The 20,784-nt window shown below is 45.9% G+C and overlaps 1 protein-coding gene across 5 annotated transcripts; it reads left to right on the forward strand.

The window, feature by feature from the left end:
* Nucleotides 1-238: 238 nt before the first annotated feature.
* On the forward strand, nucleotides 239-20,523 carry LOC119403349 (aggrecan core protein-like). Of its 5 annotated transcripts, XM_049418525.1 has the most exons (19): nucleotides 239-439; nucleotides 3,000-3,123; nucleotides 6,341-6,394; nucleotides 7,331-7,378; nucleotides 7,457-7,522; nucleotides 7,681-7,725; nucleotides 7,800-7,865; nucleotides 8,025-8,072; nucleotides 8,151-8,216; nucleotides 8,378-8,425; nucleotides 8,504-8,569; nucleotides 8,729-8,776; nucleotides 8,855-8,920; nucleotides 9,083-9,130; nucleotides 9,209-9,274; nucleotides 13,469-13,567; nucleotides 15,731-16,180; nucleotides 19,758-20,003; nucleotides 20,098-20,523. In XM_049418525.1, exons 1-17 carry the CDS (start codon nucleotides 380-382, stop codon nucleotides 15,916-15,918), a joined length of 1,206 nt encoding a protein of 401 aa, XP_049274482.1. In that variant the 5' UTR covers nucleotides 239-379; the 3' UTR covers nucleotides 15,919-16,180; nucleotides 19,758-20,003; nucleotides 20,098-20,523. The 5 variants fall into 5 exon arrangements, with proteins under 5 accessions (XP_049274482.1, XP_037526219.1, XP_049274484.1 ...); XM_037670291.2 differs by having other exon boundaries at nucleotides 19,758-20,523; XM_049418527.1 differs by lacking the exons at nucleotides 8,504-8,569; nucleotides 8,729-8,776 and having other exon boundaries at nucleotides 19,758-20,523.
* The last annotated feature ends 261 nt before the right edge of the window (nucleotides 20,524-20,784 follow it).

Raw genomic sequence — 20,784 nt, forward strand, 5'->3', positions numbered from 1 at the left:
GCCACGCTGGCGGCGCGGAAAGACCGGCGCTTCGCCATTGTATTCCTTCTCCGCGCCCTTTCGCGGCTCCTCTCCTCCTTTCTATTGGCCTACCGTCGACGTGACAGGGCGCGCTTTTGGAGTTTTTCTTTCTGAGTCGCCGAGGCGTGCTCGATATTTGATTCGTCGTAAGCGCCATGTGCTGCAAGCACCCGTGTTTACGCAGTTAATAGCGCACACTGCGAGGGTAACCATCGTAGTAGAAACAGTGCTCGTCGCTCGGAACTACTGACGGCGTTCTTCATGAGCTGCTGTGCCTACGGCTGCCGCAGTCGCTTCGCCGACGGAAAGAAGCTTTCTCTCTGCCGTCGGGAAAGCGTGACAGGGAACGAAGGCTGACATGGTGCTGCGCATCGGGCGCGCGAATTTCACCGGCACCACGTCCACGCGTCTTTGCGAGGTAAGGGGCAGTCTGTTTAGTACGGTGGGTAGGGCCGCGTTGTTTTGATGTGGTAGCGCTTGCTTGCTTTTAAAACGAAGCTGTCTTAGTCTATCATGTACCTTCCATCGTAGTCGTAGTAGTAGCAGTTTCGGGAGGATTTTGTCTTGGGGGGTGCAAACCCGTGTTGTGTTGCGGCTGGGGAAGGGGGAGATCGCTGGTGTATATTGGGTGAGGGCAAGTGCTGGCGTAGCTTGAGGGGGCAAGTGCCCCTTTTGCACTCCCACGCCAATGCCCGTTGTAGTAGCCGCAGTAGCGGTAGTATAGCACGGCCGCTCGATCTAGAGATCGAGCGGCCGTGAGTATAGTAGCTGTCAGCACCCAGGCCACGTGACCAGAGCGGGTGTGAATAAATAACAGAAATAACGATGGTGACACTAACTCGTGATGATAAGGATGAGTGCGATGGGGATGATGATGACGCTCGAAGTGTGTAAGGACGCGTATTTCAAATCTAGCGGGGTATTTACGGCACCACATTATCTCGCTTGCCAATAACATACACTCGCGCGCCTACACCTTCGGTGTCCGGCTGTTTTCAAGGCGTGGAGCTGGCTGAGATTTTTCTTTTCAACGCGATAGCGTTAAAGAGCTCGTTTCGCAGAAAGTCCGGTGTCGGCGTCTTTAGTTGTGAGCGAAAAATCAGCGTTGTCTGTGAGAGAAAAATCGAGAAAATGCAAATAAAATAAATAGCAAAAATCTTCGGTTCGAGCAAGGATCGAAGTCAGGCCGTCTGCGTGGCAATTAAGCGCGTGTTCAACCACAGAGCCACGCCAATGCTTCAAACTGCTTCAAAAAAAAAAAACTATATGAATGTCGTGTAGTGGGAATAGTCTCCTTAACGCATGCAATATTGCGTGGCAGAAGCGTAGAATCGCGCAAGGCGTCAAAACATGTTAGTTGCGCAAAGAGCGGGTGCTTTAAAGACCCACCTATTACAAAACATTCAGGCATGCTTACTCACCGTCATCAACAAAGTGAGCAGCTGCGTAGGTTCGCAAAAGGAAGAATTAAGCCGTAGTGGGCACTTCGCAACTCTACTTGCTCTAGGCATTCTAGGATAGTTTGAAACGACCGAAGTTACGCGCACAGACGTTCGTTTTCTTGCGGCACGGTTGAGGCATGCACCGAGAACCGAAGCTAGGCTAGCAATTGAGAAGGCGATGTGCACGGGACCCGATTACGCGTTGTACTCCTGAAGGGGAAGCTCGCAAGCTCCCTCCAAGTTTTTTCGTCCACTCGTCGATGCACTGTTTGCATCTTGACCGAAATGTTCACATACTCCCCTACACAAACAAACGCGGAGAGGCGTGCGATAACGCGTTATCCTAATGTTGTAGGTTCGGTTCCTACCCGGGGCAAGTTATTTTTGTTCGCGCACTTCAATTCCTTTCCATGTATACCATGATTGCTACAGTTGAAAAACTAGAAATAATGTCCCCTATGTCTTCCTTGTGTTCGTTTTCTATTGGCTCCATTACGTTGTAACTTACAAAAGAAACGAGCCGTTCATCATTTCCACTTCATTCATTCATTCCATCGATCAGGAACATATGTTGCCTTTAACATGGCGATGTCGCTTCGTGGCACAGTGATGTCGCACAGTGGCAATTCACATGATTTCCTGCGTAGATTAAGGCAGCGCGCCTCAAAAGTAAAGACGACACCATAAATCTAATATTCAATACCACCTTTTTTTTGTGTTCGTCATAAACTCGTATCGCACCATACCAATTTTGGTGTATATCGAGTTAACGAAAGGCCACGAGAGAACGAAGTGGCTGGCTGCTAGACAGATTAGATAGATAGATAGATAGATAGATAGATAGATAGATAGATAGATAGATAGATAGATAGATAGATAGATAGATAGATAGATAGATAGATAGATAGATAGATAGATAGATAGATAGATAGATAGATAGATAGATAGATAGATAGAAGCGCTCGAAGTGCTTTTGGTCCGCTAAGAAATGCTTCGCATTTAAAAACGTTAGCGCTAACGTTTTATGTCTAATATTTCTGGAACGTCCCAAAACCGCGATATGATTACCAGGGACGCCGCAGTGCAGGGTTCCGGCAATTTCACCCACCTGGGGTTAATTAATGTGCACCTAAATCTAACTACACGGGTATCAAGCATTTTCGCCTCCATCGAAAATGCGGCCGCCGCGGCCGGGATTCGATCCCGCGACACCGTAGTGAAATGCTCCCGAAATGTCGACCCTCTGGCGTTCACTGCACTGGCATCGTACTGCACTGACCTGCACTGACATTGCATAGTACACGACACTCTAGCATTTGAACTCCACCGAAATGCAATCGTCGCGGCCGGGATCGAACCCACGACCTTCGGGACGTGGGTTCGATCCACTGTATCACCGTGGCGGACGAAAAAACAATTTTAGGCATAACATTTGTTTTGCATATGATTTAGATAACCGCTTCATTAAAGATTCGCTTTGCATAGACCTAAATGTGAGCGTTTAATGTGCATATGCATTTTTTTTCGTTTATTCAGGATCATTTTACGCAAGACCAATTCGAGCCTTTGATCCTGCAAAATCTTGGCATAAAGAAACTGAAGCTGGACGCTGTACCCAGCATCTTCACGCCATTTGTGAAAATCAAGCAAGAAGTTACCGGTGAGTCGAGTCAGGCAATCTTGTTTCAGGTTCACTATGCCAGCAGTGTGGTGTCCATGACACGTGCCTCAACCAAATAATTAGCTGTATTCCGAAGCATTGCAAAAAAAAAAAGAAAGAAAGAGACCATCTTCGCATGATGCATAATTGCTTCTCAACTTGCCAATGCCCGCCGTATTGAAAAGCAAAACATTTGGCCCCTGCCTCCTAAAAAGCCCCGTGCAGTTAGGCTGTCCAGAAACCGATGTTCTTCTTAAAGCACGTAAAACCTAGGAAGGGTATGCTCTAAATTTGTTTCGTTCTCTGCCGTTCTAGCCGGTTTGCTGCGGAGAGGCTGGGTTTTCTCACCCCAGCCACTCCGCTTCTCTACATACTGCAGTTAAAACAAAAAGAAAGAAAGAAATTGTGACTCAAAAACAAAAGAAACGACCTAAAGGAAAATGAAGGAAAGAAAAAATTACACCATCTCCCGCTAAAGGGGACCATGAGGCGATGCGAAGCCGGAGCACTTGCACGATCGCGTTCCGTTGGCGTTCGTTGGGCATGCTACCGACCTCGCGTCGTGGAACGCGAAGAGGGACGCTATGCGCGTCGTATCTTCCATCTAGCCTGGCCGTTAATTCTCACAGGGCGAGCAGGGAACGCGGTCGACAGGCGGGTGAGAGGGGGGCAGCGTAGGAGAGGAGAGAGAAGGGGAGGAAACGCTCATGCGCTCGAGCTCATCGCGGCGTTGCGCAGGAGAGAATTTCGGCATGTCTAGCCCGCGTTTCAGAGGAAGAGTGGAAAGGGGGAGGGGAGAGGGGTATGGGAGAGGGGAAGGGGAGGGGGAAGTGGAGAGGGGGAGGGGAGAGGTGTGTGGAGAGGGTATGCGCATGCGCAGTAAGGGTGGTCACGCCGCACACCACCACCACCACCGGATTGAGCTCCGCGTTAAGATACTTCGCATCTAATAACATGGCAACGGACTGCGCCAATGAAGGAGTTCGCTTTGTAATAAAGCGTTCACGTGCACAGATTTCTGTTCGACCCTCAGTATACGGACTAAAGTATCACTTCGTATATGTAGCTACACATAGCTGCTCATCACTAGTGCTTCATTTGCTGCTAATATCTGCAAATTACGTTACAATTCAGATATGACCTCCCTCATGTTATGTATTAACGCGCGAAGCTGTTTAGCAAATCGTTCCTTGTCCGGAGAACCAAAAAACTATCATCATCATAAACGGGTGTGTGCCACAGAAATTGGATAAATACCATTACTCACCACTCGTCCACTAAAAATTAAGAAAGCCGCAGTTAGCCCAACAACAAATGGCTGCGAAGCGACGGCGGCGAGCCGAAGACCCCAAGTACGTACGACGAGAGAATACCCGAAGCGATGGAAAGGCTACGCCCACAACGACGTGCCCGTAGATTTATGAGAAGTGGAACACTTGGTTTGAACGCGAGGTTGTCTCTGCAGTTTCGACATCCGTGTCGTTTCTGTGACCGTCTGTGGTTTAACTCGAAACTATTTGCTGAGAATTGTGGAGATAGGTTTGCGAGATGCTTACCCTACGAGGCGACCGGCAAGAGACGCGACGTTCTCCACTGCCGCAGCGAACAAAGACGCTACGGCCGGGTTCGTCGACTCTCCGGCACGGCGCAGAAAGGGCACTCGAGGCAGGATGTCAACAAACAACACGGGTTTATTAACCCAAGATGCATCACAGTACGACAGTCACGGGCTTGCAGGCTGTAAATGGAACTCCGCAAGACCGATCGAGTACGCTTGCCAGCGGCGCTACGACTATCACACAAAGGGGCAGCAGTCGAGCGCACGGACGAGAAGCCCCTGCCAGAGCAGCGCGTCAACCTCTCGTGCCGGCCTGAGTGCATCTGACGCGGGCAAGCCAGCGCCAGACGGAAGCGAGCTAAAGGGGGAAGGGTGTTGTCACTGGCGGCCAATGAGGACAGGCGTTGCGCAGTGACGTAAGCTAGCTTGGTGGCGTGAGCATTGAACAAGGGCGTCCTGAGTGACTGCTTCTCTGTGAAACAAAGAGAAATTTTTTCTTCTGACGTAGATGAAAAAGTGCCAAGTTCACTCTCGCCGCTTGCCTTCACCGTGCAAAATCTCCATGCCTAATAACTTCTGGACCAAGAGGTATTAAGCGAAATAGAAAGCGAAATTAGGACTGACGGTTGGGCGAGTTGGTACCGATACATTATTATGAAAACGGCGTGACGGAGAGACGAAAATACTGTTTTCGTGTTTTCAGTCTTTCGGTCGCGCAATATTCATTAAGGGCGAAAATAGTGACAAAAATATTTCGCCAAATGTGAAGCTTATTGAAAGTAGAAAGGGTGGCTATAAGCCATTAAAAACGACCCGTGTAAATCAACTGCTAATCATGCAGCGTTGACCGCAAATGTAGAAAATTAGAAATCGACCGCCACCTCGCAAAAGCCAAGCACATGAAAGGTGCTACAAAGTTGCAATTAACCCGAACGACCATATCAATGCCTTCAATGAGTGGGAAAAGTGAACTTGACAAATCTCTCTGTCTCTCTAGCAAGTGGCGACATCTGCAAGCGCTTTATGTGCAGAAAATGTAGACAAAAGACATTCAGTAGCTGGTAACATGTTGCTTTTCACTTCCAATAAGGTTCAGAAGAATTGGGCCAAAGATCGAACTATATTTATACTTTGTTAAAGATGAATTTGTTTGAATAACGACATTAAAAAGTGAATCTAGGGATTTTTATTCCAATCTAGGCTATTTTCAGTGGTCAATCCAGGGATCAAACTTTAACCATGGTTGGCATCACTGTTGCAGTGTGGTCGCGGGATCGAGCGCGGGCACGTGGCGGCATCCCGCGGCGGCTGCGGTAACTGTGCATGGCACGATGCTCAAATCAGCTAGTGACTTCATGTTTATGGCATCATTTGTCGAGGAAGAGAGAGCGATTTCTATCCGACTTTGAGAATTAATTTCAATTTTCTTGCTACGTGCAGCGCTATAATATTTGGCTCACGTGTTCTTAGGAGCCTCGACTACCGATCGGCATCATTTTCTGACCATGCTAAAAAATTTTGCAGGGCCCCTTTAAGAAATGAGCAGTCTTTACAAAGAACGCTGATGACACTTGATGGGTTGATAAAATGTCGCAAAATGCTGATGGCCAATTTCTCTTCAAGTCATATTGGCGGCTAATGTTTACCATATTTTTTAAGGTACCCCCGCCACATCACGTACTCACGAAGATCGTCTTGGCAGTTCCTTAAAAGGTAAACGGAATGTTGGCGTGCAATGCGCAGCCGAAATTTGCGATGGATTCTTTGAATGATTTGCTTACATCTAAAACGATCTCTTGAGGCTCACATAAGTCAGAAGATGCACACGCCGGTGTTCTACGTATTGACGAGGCTCACGTTGAATGTAAGTTTCTTTGCCTTGTGAAATAACTATGTCAGAAGTGAACTCTAAGCGAGGTTGCAGTCCACTTTGCTGCCGTGATTGTCGTCACACCTGTGCCTATAATGTGTAGCTGATAGTATTCTTGAGAAATATGAGCTTGAACACTGAAATTCCCTTTTAAAGATCAGAGCAGACAAATGCAGTTGGCAAGCGTAAGAGTGTACATCACACTAAGCGCTCAAGTGAAAATGTATCTCTGCCAAATAAATACATCACGTTCATATGAGCACATTGCAAGTAAATATAATAGTTGAGGTTTTACGTCTCAAAACGACGATATGATTATGTGGGACGCTGTAGTAGAGGCCTCCGGAAATATTGAACCTATGGTGTTCTTAACGTGCACCTCGGCCCTCAGCCTAGGTACACGGGCATCGAGGATTTCGCCTCCAGGTAAATGCGGCTGATCTGGCCGGGATTAGATCCCGAGACCTTCGGGTTAGCTGTCGAGCACCATAGCCACTAGACCACCGTGGCGGGTTACATTACAAGTAATGGTTGAATAAACATGAATTCCGTGTTCCAGCTCCTATTCCTCACGGCAGTACATGAGGAAACATACAGGAATACGAGCACAAATCGGACGGGCTCTTTTTTTTCTTTTGCATGCAGTAACTTTAAGATCTGTGCTGATAAGTGTAAAATGTCCACAGCCAGCTCCTTGCATCTTCGTTAGCCATAACTTTTGCATAAGTCAAGGACTTCACAACTGATTCTCCTCATACAATTTTCGTTATTGTTTCCAGACACTTCCACTGATGATGTGAAAGACCCGTCTTTGACTTCCGCGCACGGTACTGAAAACACATCTTGTTTATGAGAATTCTATTGTGCAGTTACACATACGCATATTCTATATATGCTGTATGCAGGCATCCAGGATTCGCTGGCGGCTACGTCGGAAACCACTCTGCAGATTAGCAACATTGGTACTGACGGTGAGCTTTTTTTGTGCTGCATGCATTGACCATATGGTCTTTGCTGATAAGTGTGAAAAAGTCCACAGCCGGCTCCTTGCATCTTCGTTGCCATAAATTTTGCTTAAGTTAAAGACTTGACAGCTGATTCTGCTTATGCGATTTGTCTTTGTTTCCAGACACTTTTACTGATGACGTAAAGGACCCTTTAATTTCGACACAAGGTAATGAAAGCACATTTTGTTTGCGGGAATTGTATTGGCAGTTGCACACAGGAATATATATATGCTGGATGCAGGCATCCATGATTCGCTGGCGGCTTCGTCGGAAACCACTTTGCAGATCAGCAACATTCGTACTGCAGGTGAGCTTTTTTCTGCTGCATGCATTGACCATATGATCTTTGCTGATAAGGGTGAAAAAAGTCCACTGCCGGCTCCTTGCATCTTCATTAGCCATAAATTTTGCTTAAGCTAAAGACTTCACAGCTGATTCTCCTTATGTAATTTGTCTTTGTTTCCAGACACTTTTACTAATGACGTCAAGGACCTTTCTTTGATTTCGACGCAAGGTAATGAACACACATTTTGTTTGCGGAATTTGTATTGGGCAGTTGCACACAGGAATATTCTATATATGCTGGATGCAGGCAACGAGGATTCGCTGGCGGCTTCGTCGGAAACCACTCTGCAGATTAGCAACATTCGTACTGAAGGTGAGCTTTTTTTTTGTGCTGCATGCATTGACCACATGATCTTTGGTGATAAGTGTCAAAAAGCGCACAGCCGGCACCTTGCATCTCCTTTAGCCATAAATTTTTCTTAAGTTAAAGACTTCACAGCTGATTCTCCTTATGCGATTTGTCTTTGTTTTCAGACACTTTTACTGATGACGTCAAGGACCCTTCTTTGATTTCGACGCAAGGTAATGAAAACACATTTTGTTTGCGGAAATTGTATTTCGCAGTTGCATACAGGAATATTCTATATATGCTGGATGCAGGCATCCAGGATTCGCTGGCGGCTTCGTCGGAAACCACTCTACAAATTAGCAACATTCGTACTGAAGGTGAGCTTTTTTTGTGCTGCATGCATTGACCATATGGTCTTGGCTGATAAGTGTGAAAAAGTTCACAGCCGGCTCCTTGCATTTTCGTTAGCCATAAATTTTGCTTAAGTTTAAGACTTCACTGCTGATTCTTCTTATGCGATTTGCATTTGTTTCTAGACACTTTTACTGATGACTTCAAGGACGCTTCTTTGATTTCGACGCAAGGTAATGAAAACACATTTTGTTTGCGAGAATTGTATTGGGCAGTTGCACACAGGAATATTCTATATATGCTGGACGCAGGCATCCAGGATTCGCTGGCGGCTTCGTCGGAAACCACTCTGCAGATTAGCAACATTCGTACTGAAGGTGAGCTTTTTTTTATGCTGCATGCAGTGACATAGGATCTTTGCTGATAAGTGTGAAAAAGTCCGCAGCCGGCTCCTTGCATTTTCGTAGGCCATAAAGTTTGCTTAAGTTAAGGAATTCAAAGCCAATTCTCCTCGTACGAACTGTCTTTTTTGTTTCCAGACACTTCTTCTAAAGACTTCAAAGACCCTTCTTTGCATTCCACGCACGGTACTAAAAACACATTTTCTTTATGTGAATTCTATTGTGCAGTTTCACTTCGGCATAATCTGTATATTCTGCATCCAGGTATCCAGGATTCGCTGGCGGCTACGTCGGAAACCACTATGCAGATTAGCAACATCCGTACTGAAGGTGAGACATTTTTGTGCTGTTTGATACCACCCATCTTTTTTTACCAAGTAGACTGATGGCACTCCGATGATCATTTTGTACCATTAGCAAAGAATAAAATAGAACAGGCCCCTGTACAGACGGGTCCACTGTTAAAGGGAACACTTACGTTCCGGGTATGTCCGGATTTCGCTGTCCTACAACAGCATTGTGGCTTAGATTTGCATAACACTACTGGTGGTTGACAGTTCTGAACCCCTATGACAGACTATTAACATGCACAAACAATCCACATGCGCTAGCCGTTAGGGGGCCAACAAAATGAAAGGTGTTCATTCCAGTGATCCCCTTAACAGTGGACAGTACTGTATATATACCATGCATCATTTCAAAATTTCTGGGGGAGGAGGGGTGGAACCCGCTTTCCTGGCTACTCCAATGACCGGTTTGCTATCCTGCACCGGGGAAACAGTAAGAAAAAGCAGAATGAGAGAGCTGGAGGAAGATCAGTAGAAACACTCAAACACACACACGGAAGGAGGAGTTTCTCGCAGCAACTTCAGAAGACACTGTGGACTGTCTCAAAAAGTGAATAATCTGCGAGAAACAGCCGCCGTCCGGTATCTTACTTTCTGTAGGCAGTGAACAATGATATGACAGCGGGCGCGGTCGCTATTCGCCCCGAGATTGCCCTATAGGTGGCAGCACCGTCATCGCGTCAGTGTGGATAGGCGGTCGGCGGCGCGTATACAAATGTACACAACGGCGCTTCGCTGTGAGCGGTTTCAGCCGATTGTCGACGAATAAAAGGTGTTGACTGCAGCCTAATGGTATTATATATGTTGCCCATTGCCGAATCGATGCAAGAAGCCCGCCGAACGCTGCTATTACTAGTGAGAGAAGCGCAATCTCTCAATGAAAGGGATGCTCGCCCTTGGCGACAGTATGCGTTTTCGCGCTATATCACGCTTCTTGTTTTATTTGCACATGTTGGGCTTGTGTTCCACCTACTACGCACTGCTGTAGCGCGACCGAACTACAAAATATTTTAGTTCATGCTCATCTGGATAAAAGAAAAACACTCAAAGAAAGAATGCCCGTATGCTTGTGCGATGAGTACGAATACGTATCCGCATTTTTTTTCTTAATCCATTATTCATGAAATGTAGGATAGTTGATAAGTTTAGTCAGGAAAACTACGTGGTTGACTGCGCTTTAGCGAGACGTTTAACACGTACGCGCCTGTTCTTACTCCAATAACAGTATAAAAAGTTCTCAGTTCAACACAGAGCTTTCTTCGATTGATTACTTGCATGGCAGTGATGCAACAAAGGTTCGGTTATTCTACAGGAGAAAAGTGTACTTTTTTCAAGCGAATAACGTCCGCTCCTTCGGTCATCCTATAACTACGCCACTCAAACGCTCAAGATAATGTAAAAAAATGAGGTTTTGCGTGAAATTATACGACATAAATGTGATGCACGCCGTCTAAATTAATTTTGACCATGTGTATTCTTTAAAGCATACCTAAATCTAAGCACACGAATGTGTCTAAATTTCGCTCCAAGTTAAAATTGCGCTCGGCAACTCAAGTTTAATCACCTCCGTGTAATTCCATTTTCTGCTATTTTAAGGGACAATTGAAGTACCTAAATGCGATAGTTCACATGACAGCACTAGAAGAGAAACTTGGGCTAGTTTATCATTGTGAAGAAAAAAGCGCTAAAAACGGACGAGCAGTAAGGAAGACACGACACAGGCGTCTTAGTCCTCGCTCGTTCTTAGCGGTGTTTTTCCTTCACAATGATTTACTTGACAGAAATATTTCTCGTTAGTGGGACAAGGACCGTACAATAAAGGGTCATCTTAAGCAAAATAAAGCTCGTCGCATCACCGATAAGCAAAAGTGCCGCAGTTATACACCTAACAACAACGCAAAAGTGGATGGCCAAGAGCCTTGTTCTTTTTTTACCACCGAGTCGCTAAAACGCTGCATTCACACGATATTTAATACTCCTCATGTTTTGGATGACGCCAAGTGCACTTTACGATTTGTTTGAACCACAAAGCGGCACCTAAACTAAAATGATCCTGGCGAACGGAGGGTACGGCGACAGCACACAGCATTCTCGACAAGTGCACTCACTTATCTTATTACAGTGCAAATACAACCGAGCAAAGCCAAATGGTTCGGTATACCGTGTTAGGCATACGTACGAGCAGTTAAAATTACGCTAACACAACGGAAGAAACCACCCTCTGAGGGCATGCATGAGGTACGCGCACATGCAAACACGACGTGGCTAGCAGACGACGCAGGGAGCAATCCACACTAGGCGCGCTTCAGCCAGTAGCCGCCAGGCGGTGACTGCGGTCGATCTCGGGGCAAATAGAAGCTTGAATATTTGTAGGGACACTCCCAGCGCCTCTTCGCGAACAACAGCACGTGACGTACAGCACTGCAGGGCTTGCCGGGGCCACTCCAAATATTTCCTTGGTGTATAATTTATTCAGAACAAAGCCTCAACTCGCTCATCAGTTCATAAATAAGGTGCGCGAAGGTGAAAACACGAATGCTACCAATTGAAAGACAAATGGACTGCGGCCGGAAGGTGTGCGACAATGGGTGAAGGGCGGAAAGCTTCAAGAGGGAGGTGGGATATACTGCAGTAAGGGTATGCCAGGTGATCAGAAGTGATAACAGGTGCACGAAGTAAATCAAACGTCAATTAAGGCGAAATAAATGGAACCAAAGATGAACTAAGTGGAGTTAAAGGTGAGTCAGATGCAATGAAAGTTAGAGGTGAATGAAACGTAAAATAAATTGAGTGTAAAGTAATCACGTTGTGCAAGTGAATGAAATATTAGGTAAGAGTGAATCAAATGTTCAAGTTCATTAAAGTGAATCGGATGTTAAAGTAAATCAAAGAAGTATTAAGTACGGATTAACGCCTCGGTGACCTAGTCTCAGCGTGTCGAGCCAGTGGTAATTTCTAGGCGACTGAAAGGCACACAACGGAATTTGGAATGGCCTTGAGGTGTCTTTGCGGAGGCATCGATTGGTGAAATTGTAGAGGAGTTGCCTAAGTACGTTCATTAGGCAATATCTCACCCTGATATTGATTCTATTACTCTGTTTGCTTTCTGGTATATTTGCAAGTAATATGTATTCATTTGATTAACGATATATTATCTGTAGAGACCGGATTTTAGGCAAATGCCTATTGTGTCCCTTGCGCTCCTATAGCGCCATTTTGAGTGAAGAGCGAAAGAAAGAAAGAAAAATGTCATGTGCACGCTGATTTTGTTTGGTTTGTAATTTATTCACTGCAGTAGTGTAGCCAGCAATTTCTTTCAGAGGGGGGTTTCAACCATACTTTATGTATGTTCGTGAGTGCGTTTGAATGCGTGCGTGTATATATACACCTGCAGAACTGGAAAGTTTTGGTGGGGGGGGGGGGCGGGTAGACTTTTTATCCTCCTTCCCCCCCCCCCCCCCCCACCTGGCTAGGCCAGTGGTTCACTGCAGGTGGAGAAATTGGTTCTACGCGATTCGACACGGCCAATAGAAGGCATCCCTCCCTTCTGGTCTTTTAGCGATCTCGCTATCTGCTCCTGCTCTGCCCTTTAACAGTCATGCCGAAAAGACACCTAGGAGTGTGTTGATTCGACAGTGGACACTGGAGTCACCGTGCAGAACACGGGAGAGACCGTGTTGTGCGAATCGTACGGGACAAAGCACAATTCCACGGCTATGTTCAACTGTTGGCGCCTTTGCGCCATCTTAAGGAATAATATTTTTGTTTTTCTGTCGTAGATAGAGGTCAGGCACGCCTTCATTTGAAATTATTTGCATTTATGTGAATGTTTATTGTGCCTATATTTACGATATCGGCGGCCTAAAACGTTGTTTTGCCTGCCTATTTTTAGCGCCTGCAACGAGCTTTTTTAATGCCTAAATATCCGGCCTCTAGTTATCTGTATGCACTAACTTCGACAAGATCTCGCTGTGAAAGATGGTAGTATATGTAAGTAAATAAATTAATAAATAGGTAAATAAAAATAGGAAGTAACAATGCAATCGACTAAGTACGGCATATTCATTTTATGAGCGCCTCGATCGTGAGAGCGTAGGCTTTCCCATGAGCTCTGCTTATCGTTAGCTAGAGGGACTGTAATTGTCTTTTTGTATAGTTTCATATAATATCATTTCAGATGCAGCTTCTTGGCCCGAAAGCCATGGTACGTCGTCAGGGACGTCGGAAGAGAAGCCTTATTTTGCTTCGTACTCAATCGTGACTCCCACTTTTTCAGGTGCGTTTTATAAGCAGCATTTACGTGTCTTTGCTTGTCAAGACAGCAGTCGGCGCTAACTATTTCGAGCTTACAGTATTCATTCGAATGTACGTCGATTTTTTGTTTATGTCGGAAATGTCACCCATAACTAGCTATCGACCTATACCTATATTCGTGAACAAATGTAGTAATAGTAGGGAGGTAATGGAGTTCTAATGTCGCTCACAGCGTTCCACAAATAGCGCCAACAGCACTTGTACTGTATCAAGTGTTATATTGGCGGCAAATTGACATAACACAGAAATCAAATGGAAGAGTAGCACTTAGAACTGTCATGAAAACGTTAGGAGAGCACCGTGAACGGTGCAGACTACAGTTCCGACGCGGCCGCCGTAGCTGCGCATGACGGCGCACTCAGTCATCATCTCTTGTCGACTGATGAAACCGTGGCAATAGCAGCGGCGTCATCCACAGAACCGTGATCAGTCTAATTCCGTTGTTCATCACCAACAGTCTAGAAAATATAGATCTCCAAGACCGGACTTTTGCTCGCGGAAAAATGTCACGTTATGGGTTTCTTGCGTCTCTAGTGTCAATAAGCCGTGCTAATTGTAAACAAACGTGTGATCTATTCTAATTTTTCCGTTTCTTAAAATGATATGGGTCGAGCTATATTCGAATTATTTATTTTTATTTCTCGTAGATCGCAATATATATTCTGTTTCATACAGCACTTGCCACGCTGTGGAAACGAGCGAGACTTCAGCAGTAGGTGCGTTCGGATCAAGAAACAGTTCAGTGAGTTTAGCACCCGTAATGTGAGTTCTTTTTATGCGTTTTTAGGCTGAGCAATAAATGAAGAAGCGTGTTGTGTCGTAAGAAATAAAAAAAAAAAAACGTGGTTCATACCTCCGTCATAGGAATCGGTATGACACGAAAGTGGAACGTGTCCTCACAGAAGTAGTTGAATGTTTATTGTGCATTAATATACGAGAGCTTGCACAACATCTATTGTTGTTTGGCAGATATAGCACCGCTTGATGTGACGTGACTCGCGTCGTTTCCTCCCTCTAGCCTGGCCATGATTTCTCATAGGGCTAGTGGGGAACCCGGTGTGACAGCCAGGCGAGCGTTGGAGAGCTATTATTTAATATGGATGGATTCTATGCGCGAGGCTTTAGCTAAAACCGTCACCTCGCGGTGTGTTAGGCGTTTACAAAATTACACTTCTGTTGGAAACGCGCCGAATGGGACGGCCGTAGCAACAGCGCGTTGCCGGGTCTAATAGTGTTTTAGCAAGTTACGGAAATACGGTACGCACATACGGTAAGGTAGTACGGTAGCGCTCCTCCTTTCCCGCTCGTTGTGTTTAAGCCGCTCTCAGTTCGAATGACAGTGCGTCCCCCGAACGACAGGTTCCTCGTTAGCAATGTGTAGGCTGACAGGTAAGAATGAGGCTTGACAACCCCACAGTAATTTTTGAACAGTTATTGTGCTGTTGGGGTGCCTTCACCGGCAAAAGCTCAACGAGCAGGAAAGGAGGAGCGTTACCGTACTGCCTTATCCGTATTTGTGTACCGTAAATCGCGGCAGCCACGCATTACTTCCCTCTACCGCCTCCAGACGGCGACACCTCCCCGCGAACCAAGAACACTGCCAGAGGAAAGTTTCAGAGATAAAAGGCGCGTTCAGGGAGCCTCCATGTGTTCGACGTTAGCGCATTAGGTTAAGCGCCCGCCAGCTATCGTCGCGGACCGAGGGGTTGTGGCTTCGACTCCCGACAACCGAAGTTTTTCGTCTACTTTTTTCTTTACTATTTGATCGCGTGCATTTTGTTGACATATTTTCGTGACGGAAATACGTCATCAAGGTCTTGCTGGACCCCGGCATAAACACTTTCGTGTTAAGAACCCGTTGTTTGTACGATTGTCAATAGGTTGTTCTATATCACTTAGCCTCTCTGCTTTTCATATCGTGGCCTCTGCGACTAGAGTCGGCAAGCGCAGCCGGAGCCAATCACGGAGGCCAAGCACGAGACACGCGGACTTGCACATTTCGTTGATCGAATTTCTTGCATAGCTTCCACAGCGTTGAACCTGATGTATGAAACGTAGTATAGAGGGGTCGACCTATATTCGTGCACGACCTATTTTCGAGTAAGTACTGTATTTCTTCACGCAGCCGATCCATTAGCCGGCCACGGCGCCCCGGTCTGCTACGGGCCGCCACCAGAGAACCAGATTCTTCCTTCACTAAGCAACGCCGAGCTCCACAAACGGATGCTCGAACTCGAATATCAAGCGGAAAGCGCACGGCGTAGATTGCAGCTGGCGAATCGCCAGAAGAACAAAGTGATCAAGAGAGTATGAGAAACTGAAATCCGAAGTGGCTCACTTCTTGGCTCCGGATCAGCTGAACTGCATGGCGAAGAGCTCGAGGGGATCGCAGTGGTCGGAGGACACCATTCGCAAAGCACTAAAAGTGAGACTGGCCTGCGGATCCCGTGGCTACAACCTGGTTAAGCAAATCCTCGCTCCGCTGCCCAGTCAACGAACGCTTCAGAGGCATTTAGAGGTGCTCAAGTGCTCGCCGGGTGCATTGCCGGAACTTCTACATGCCCTCTCCGATGAGGTAATTATTGTGAAACAGGTTTCTGACAAACGCTGAAAGGTCGGTCTGAATCAATCTTCTGGCCTGCTACTCAGCGTTAGGAGAGGGGCGGGTGGGAAAGAGAGGAGAGAGAAGGATTTGATGATGATGAGGAGGAAGGTGGCGGTGAAGCAAGACCTCGAATGTCGAAAAACTATTTACAGTCTCTTGTAGAGTTCTGTCTCGCGCAAACACTTGTTCAGCGTTTTCAGAATACGGCGCTGATGACGAGGTGGAGGTCCCAACGGAACGTTTTCTGATACCTGTCGCTTCATAGATTTCAACAAGAAGGTAGCCATCGAATTTCTTTGCGTGATATATCGCGCGCAGACGCACAAGAGGTGTTCAGTAGTCTCAGGAGTGCACAAATTATAATAGTTGGGCTTTTACGTCCCAATACAACGCTATTTAATGACCAAAGTGCAAAACGCAATGCGACAATGAAATAGTACAGAGAAGGAAACAATGCCATTTTTTTTACAAGGGGACAATGGTGATTGAGACGACACAGACAAACATTGACTTTCAGCTGCAGTTTTATCACAGACGAAAAGTAAACATGTTACGGGAAAATTTTTCAACGGAAACAATAAAGCGTGACATGACTTCCTGACATGATTACACGTGCTCTTATAGAAATGACAATTCCTTCTGTGACAAACAGATTCTTTGCTGATACATGGTGAGGCTTCATGCGCTATCTGGGTGGCTTCAGTCATTTCGAGAGTGCGTTGGTCCTCATGTATGCCGATAATCTTGGTTTCTTCGAACAGGGGGGGGGGTGCATCCACAGGAGCGGCAGTGAATAGCTAGAAAGCCTTTTAGCAGTGCGTACATTGTTGTTGTGCTCACGAAGACGGTCATTTAAACACTGAAAGGTAATATATAGTGGTATTCAATAAAACTTCAGCTGCAAGTCAGCGCTTAGCCGTGTCGTTTCTTTTACCATTGTCGCCGTGGGAAAAAAATCGTGCTGTTCCCTTTTCAGTATGCAAAACCAACTAGCCCAAAGCTTCACTTCACGAATGGTACAGGGCTTCAGTGTGGTTACTGAAGCTTGTGTACACACCCGGGTAATGTTCCTGCAAGAATTGTACCACACACGTGGAAATGTAAGCAAGAAAAGGGCCCTGAATTTTTAGTCTGACAAGGTGTGTTTCTAGATATTATGATATAGTTGGTGTTTCACGCCCCAAAGCCACGATATGATTGTGAGAAATGCCGTAGTGGAGGGCTCTGGAAATTTTGACCATCTGGTGTTCTTTAACGTGTACCTAAATCTGAGTAGACGAGCCCCTATAGCATTTAGTCTCAATCGAAATTCACCCGTCGTGGCCGGGATTTGAATCCGCGACCTTCAAGTCCGCGGTCGAGCACCATAACCACTAGACCACCCTGGCGGGTCTCCGAAGAGGTAACGAAGGCCAATGTTGACACGTTGAATTTAGTTATCTCTCATTTGGCTCAAAACGAAGCTCTGACAGCGTGCCTATTATGATTGAGACGTGGTTGCCAGGTCGCCGTGCATGCAGGTATAAAAATATACAAAAAAATGTGGTTATTTGGGCTTGTTGCTTCGGCATCAGTAACAATTAGTAGGGAAAGCAACCCGGAAACAAAAGAATAATAGATTTCACGCGGAGAAATAGAAGTTGGGAGTCTACCTTCTGAATTTTGACGTTTTTTTTATTTCCCCGTTGAGTACATGGGGAGGTACGAAGTAGTGAACGGTATTAAGCAAGTTAGTGTGTCAATCCGTCTTCTATGCAGCGCAACTTCGCATCCATAATCAGAAACCACATAAAGAGGACGAAACCGTTTACTGCTGGAGGCAGTAAATACATCACTTGAGCAGCGGCATTACTGGACTAGACTAAAGGCTAGTTCAGTAATTGTTTATAAGGAACACTTGCGTTTCTTTATCACGTAACCTTTACAACAAATTACTTTTTTTGTCAGATGACGTATATTTTTCTAAAGCCGTGAAAAATAATAAAATCAATGACGGGGCATATCGCATGACCTTCATAACAAAGGCAAGTTGATATCAATAATCACCTCTAAGAAATTATTAAATATATGTGGTTGTTTAGAGAGACAGACGATAGAAGCTGAAAGGGCACCCTTCGAGTATCTGCGATTACTCCTACCGACTGTCAGCTGCGTTCATGATGTGCTTCTGAATTTTCTAATTTCATCAATCGTTGTAATCGTATATCATACTCAGCCGCACTTTTTTTGTAGCCAATTGTGTTACACCATACTCCGTCTCATACGCCAAGTGCAACGCTGTGGAAGCTATGCAAGAAGTTCGGTCCTCAAAATGTGTAAGACCTCGCGTCTCGTGCTTGGCCTCCGCCATTAGCTCCGGCTGCGAGATGCCGGAACTAATCGCGGAGGCTATGATACCAAAACAAAGAGACCCCAAGCGATGCAGAACAACCTGTTGACAACGGTGTAAATGACGGGGTTTGTTTGTTTCTAAGGCACAAAGCATCTTCAATTATTAGTCGGCTTAAAAACAAAAAGAAAATCTCAATGCGGGTGGTAAATTCATAGAACTATTTCTTGCTTCGAACCCATCTACTGGAAGAAATCTCGCTAGCGTGCATAGCTTTGCACATGTTGTATGAAACGGAGAAAGAGAGAGAGAAAAAAGATAAAGGAAAAACATGGAGGTTAACTAGAGGAAGCCTCCGGTTTGCTACCCTGTACATGGGAAGGGGAAAAGGGATGTAAAAGAATGAAAAAGAAAAGTGCGACGACAGTAGGCGACAAAACAAACAAAGTACTGACCGTAGCACCGTCCATGTGCTACACAGCAACATTGTGTGCAAACAGTCAGTTTTTCATTCAGTCCGGTTGCTTGAAGAAACCGCAACAATGCCTTCATAGTGGCTCGTGTTGAAGTACGGGTCGGCCGGTGTCCTAGAATTTTGTTCTCTGCGAGAGGGCAAAATATTTTTTGCGGCGTCAGATCTTGAAAAAGGAATGGCGACACTGCTAGCACCGTCGTTGGCGGATTGGGCAGCTGCGTCCGCTTGGTCATTTCCCTGAATGAATGCCACAGTGACTAAGCAGGCAATGGAATATTACTTTGTGCCTTTTTTCTATTACTTCATGGTGGGCTTGCCCAATTTCCGCTACGAGCTGCTCATGTGAGCCATGACGTAAAGGGGAGGGTAGACTTTGGATGGCTTCTTTGCTATCGCAGAAGATAGACTACTCTTTAAGTGTCTGCTCTATGACAAACTGAAGAGCAGCACGCATAGATACTAGTTCAGCAGCTATGAGGTTGCGTGAAACATTCTGAGCTGCATGGTGATAGATCTTGCTAGAATTATTACGGCGGCGGTTGAAATTGTAGTCATACCTGAACCACTAGTGTAAATGTGGGTGTGAGCACTGTGCAATGCATGCAAATACAGAAGTGCGGCCTGTTTAGGGCAAACGGAGTATAGCAAACGTTCAGTGATCTCAAGTTGTTTGAACACTCTATTCCCCGCTCAATTGTAGCAAGGTGTGATTGGTCTGTCTCTCTTACATTCTATTTCTTCAGGTCAATAGCATGGAGGACCAAGAAAAGGATGTTATCGACGTTGGCGACGTTGAAATGACGTCCCCCCAGGCTGTTGACCCAACAACCGGAGCAATACTCGGCATACCAACTGCCCCGTCGCCAGACACTCCTAAATAAGAAAATGGAGAGGTGTGGATCGACGGGTCTCGTCCTACCGTTGGTAGTGACAGGCCTCGTACACTGAGGTGGCCTTTGGCGGGCACTCCCAGATGAGAGAATTGACAGGTCTCTATGTACGAGACCTGCCACAGTTGGCGGTGACAAGCCTCGTACATTGAGATGACCTATGGCGTGCACTCTCAGATGACATAATGGACAGGCCTCCATTTGACAGGTCTCGATGTACGAGGCCTATCACCTGGAACACTGCTGGATGACCAGCGTGCCTTTCGGAAAGTGTTCGAAGTCGTCGAATGCAGACACATGTGATGCCCTGTTTTCTAGTCCTTCCACCTGAGATTCAAATGCCAAGTATAAGACACACTTGCGCGACACCTGAAACCGACGAAGAAATAGTACACGTGCTGACACGTCTGTGAAATGCGCACAACGATTCGCCGTTCTTTGCGAGAATCCTCATGAACGTGATATAATGTTATTTTTGTGGTTTCTAGATTATTGTTCTGACCGTGCTGTGGCTCGTTCTTGGTTGTCGGAGTAATATGCTCCGCATTGTTTGTTTTTGTTTCTACTTTCTGTGATACAGCATACGTCCGCGCGCAGTCGTTTAAATAAAATAGTTGAAAAGCAACGATTTCTTTGTCAACTTCACTTTGCCCTGCCAAAGTCCTTCAATGCTTATTGAAGGACTCTAGCCGTGATGAGCTTTTGTTTTACAGCACTACCGTGAAATCATACAGATCCAACTCACCAAACACACTTGTTGAAGAATATCCGAACTAATCTTACTCTTGGGAAGTCATTCAGAATGAGCTGACAGGCTATGGTTTGAAGTTCAGACTTGTAGAGGTTGATCGTAACTTTCACTTGTACGGTCAACCACAAC

Source organism: Rhipicephalus sanguineus, chromosome 8, assembly GCF_013339695.2.
Source record: "Rhipicephalus sanguineus isolate Rsan-2018 chromosome 8, BIME_Rsan_1.4, whole genome shotgun sequence".
In the NCBI taxonomy this organism is placed as follows: domain Eukaryota; kingdom Metazoa; phylum Arthropoda; class Arachnida; order Ixodida; family Ixodidae; genus Rhipicephalus; species Rhipicephalus sanguineus.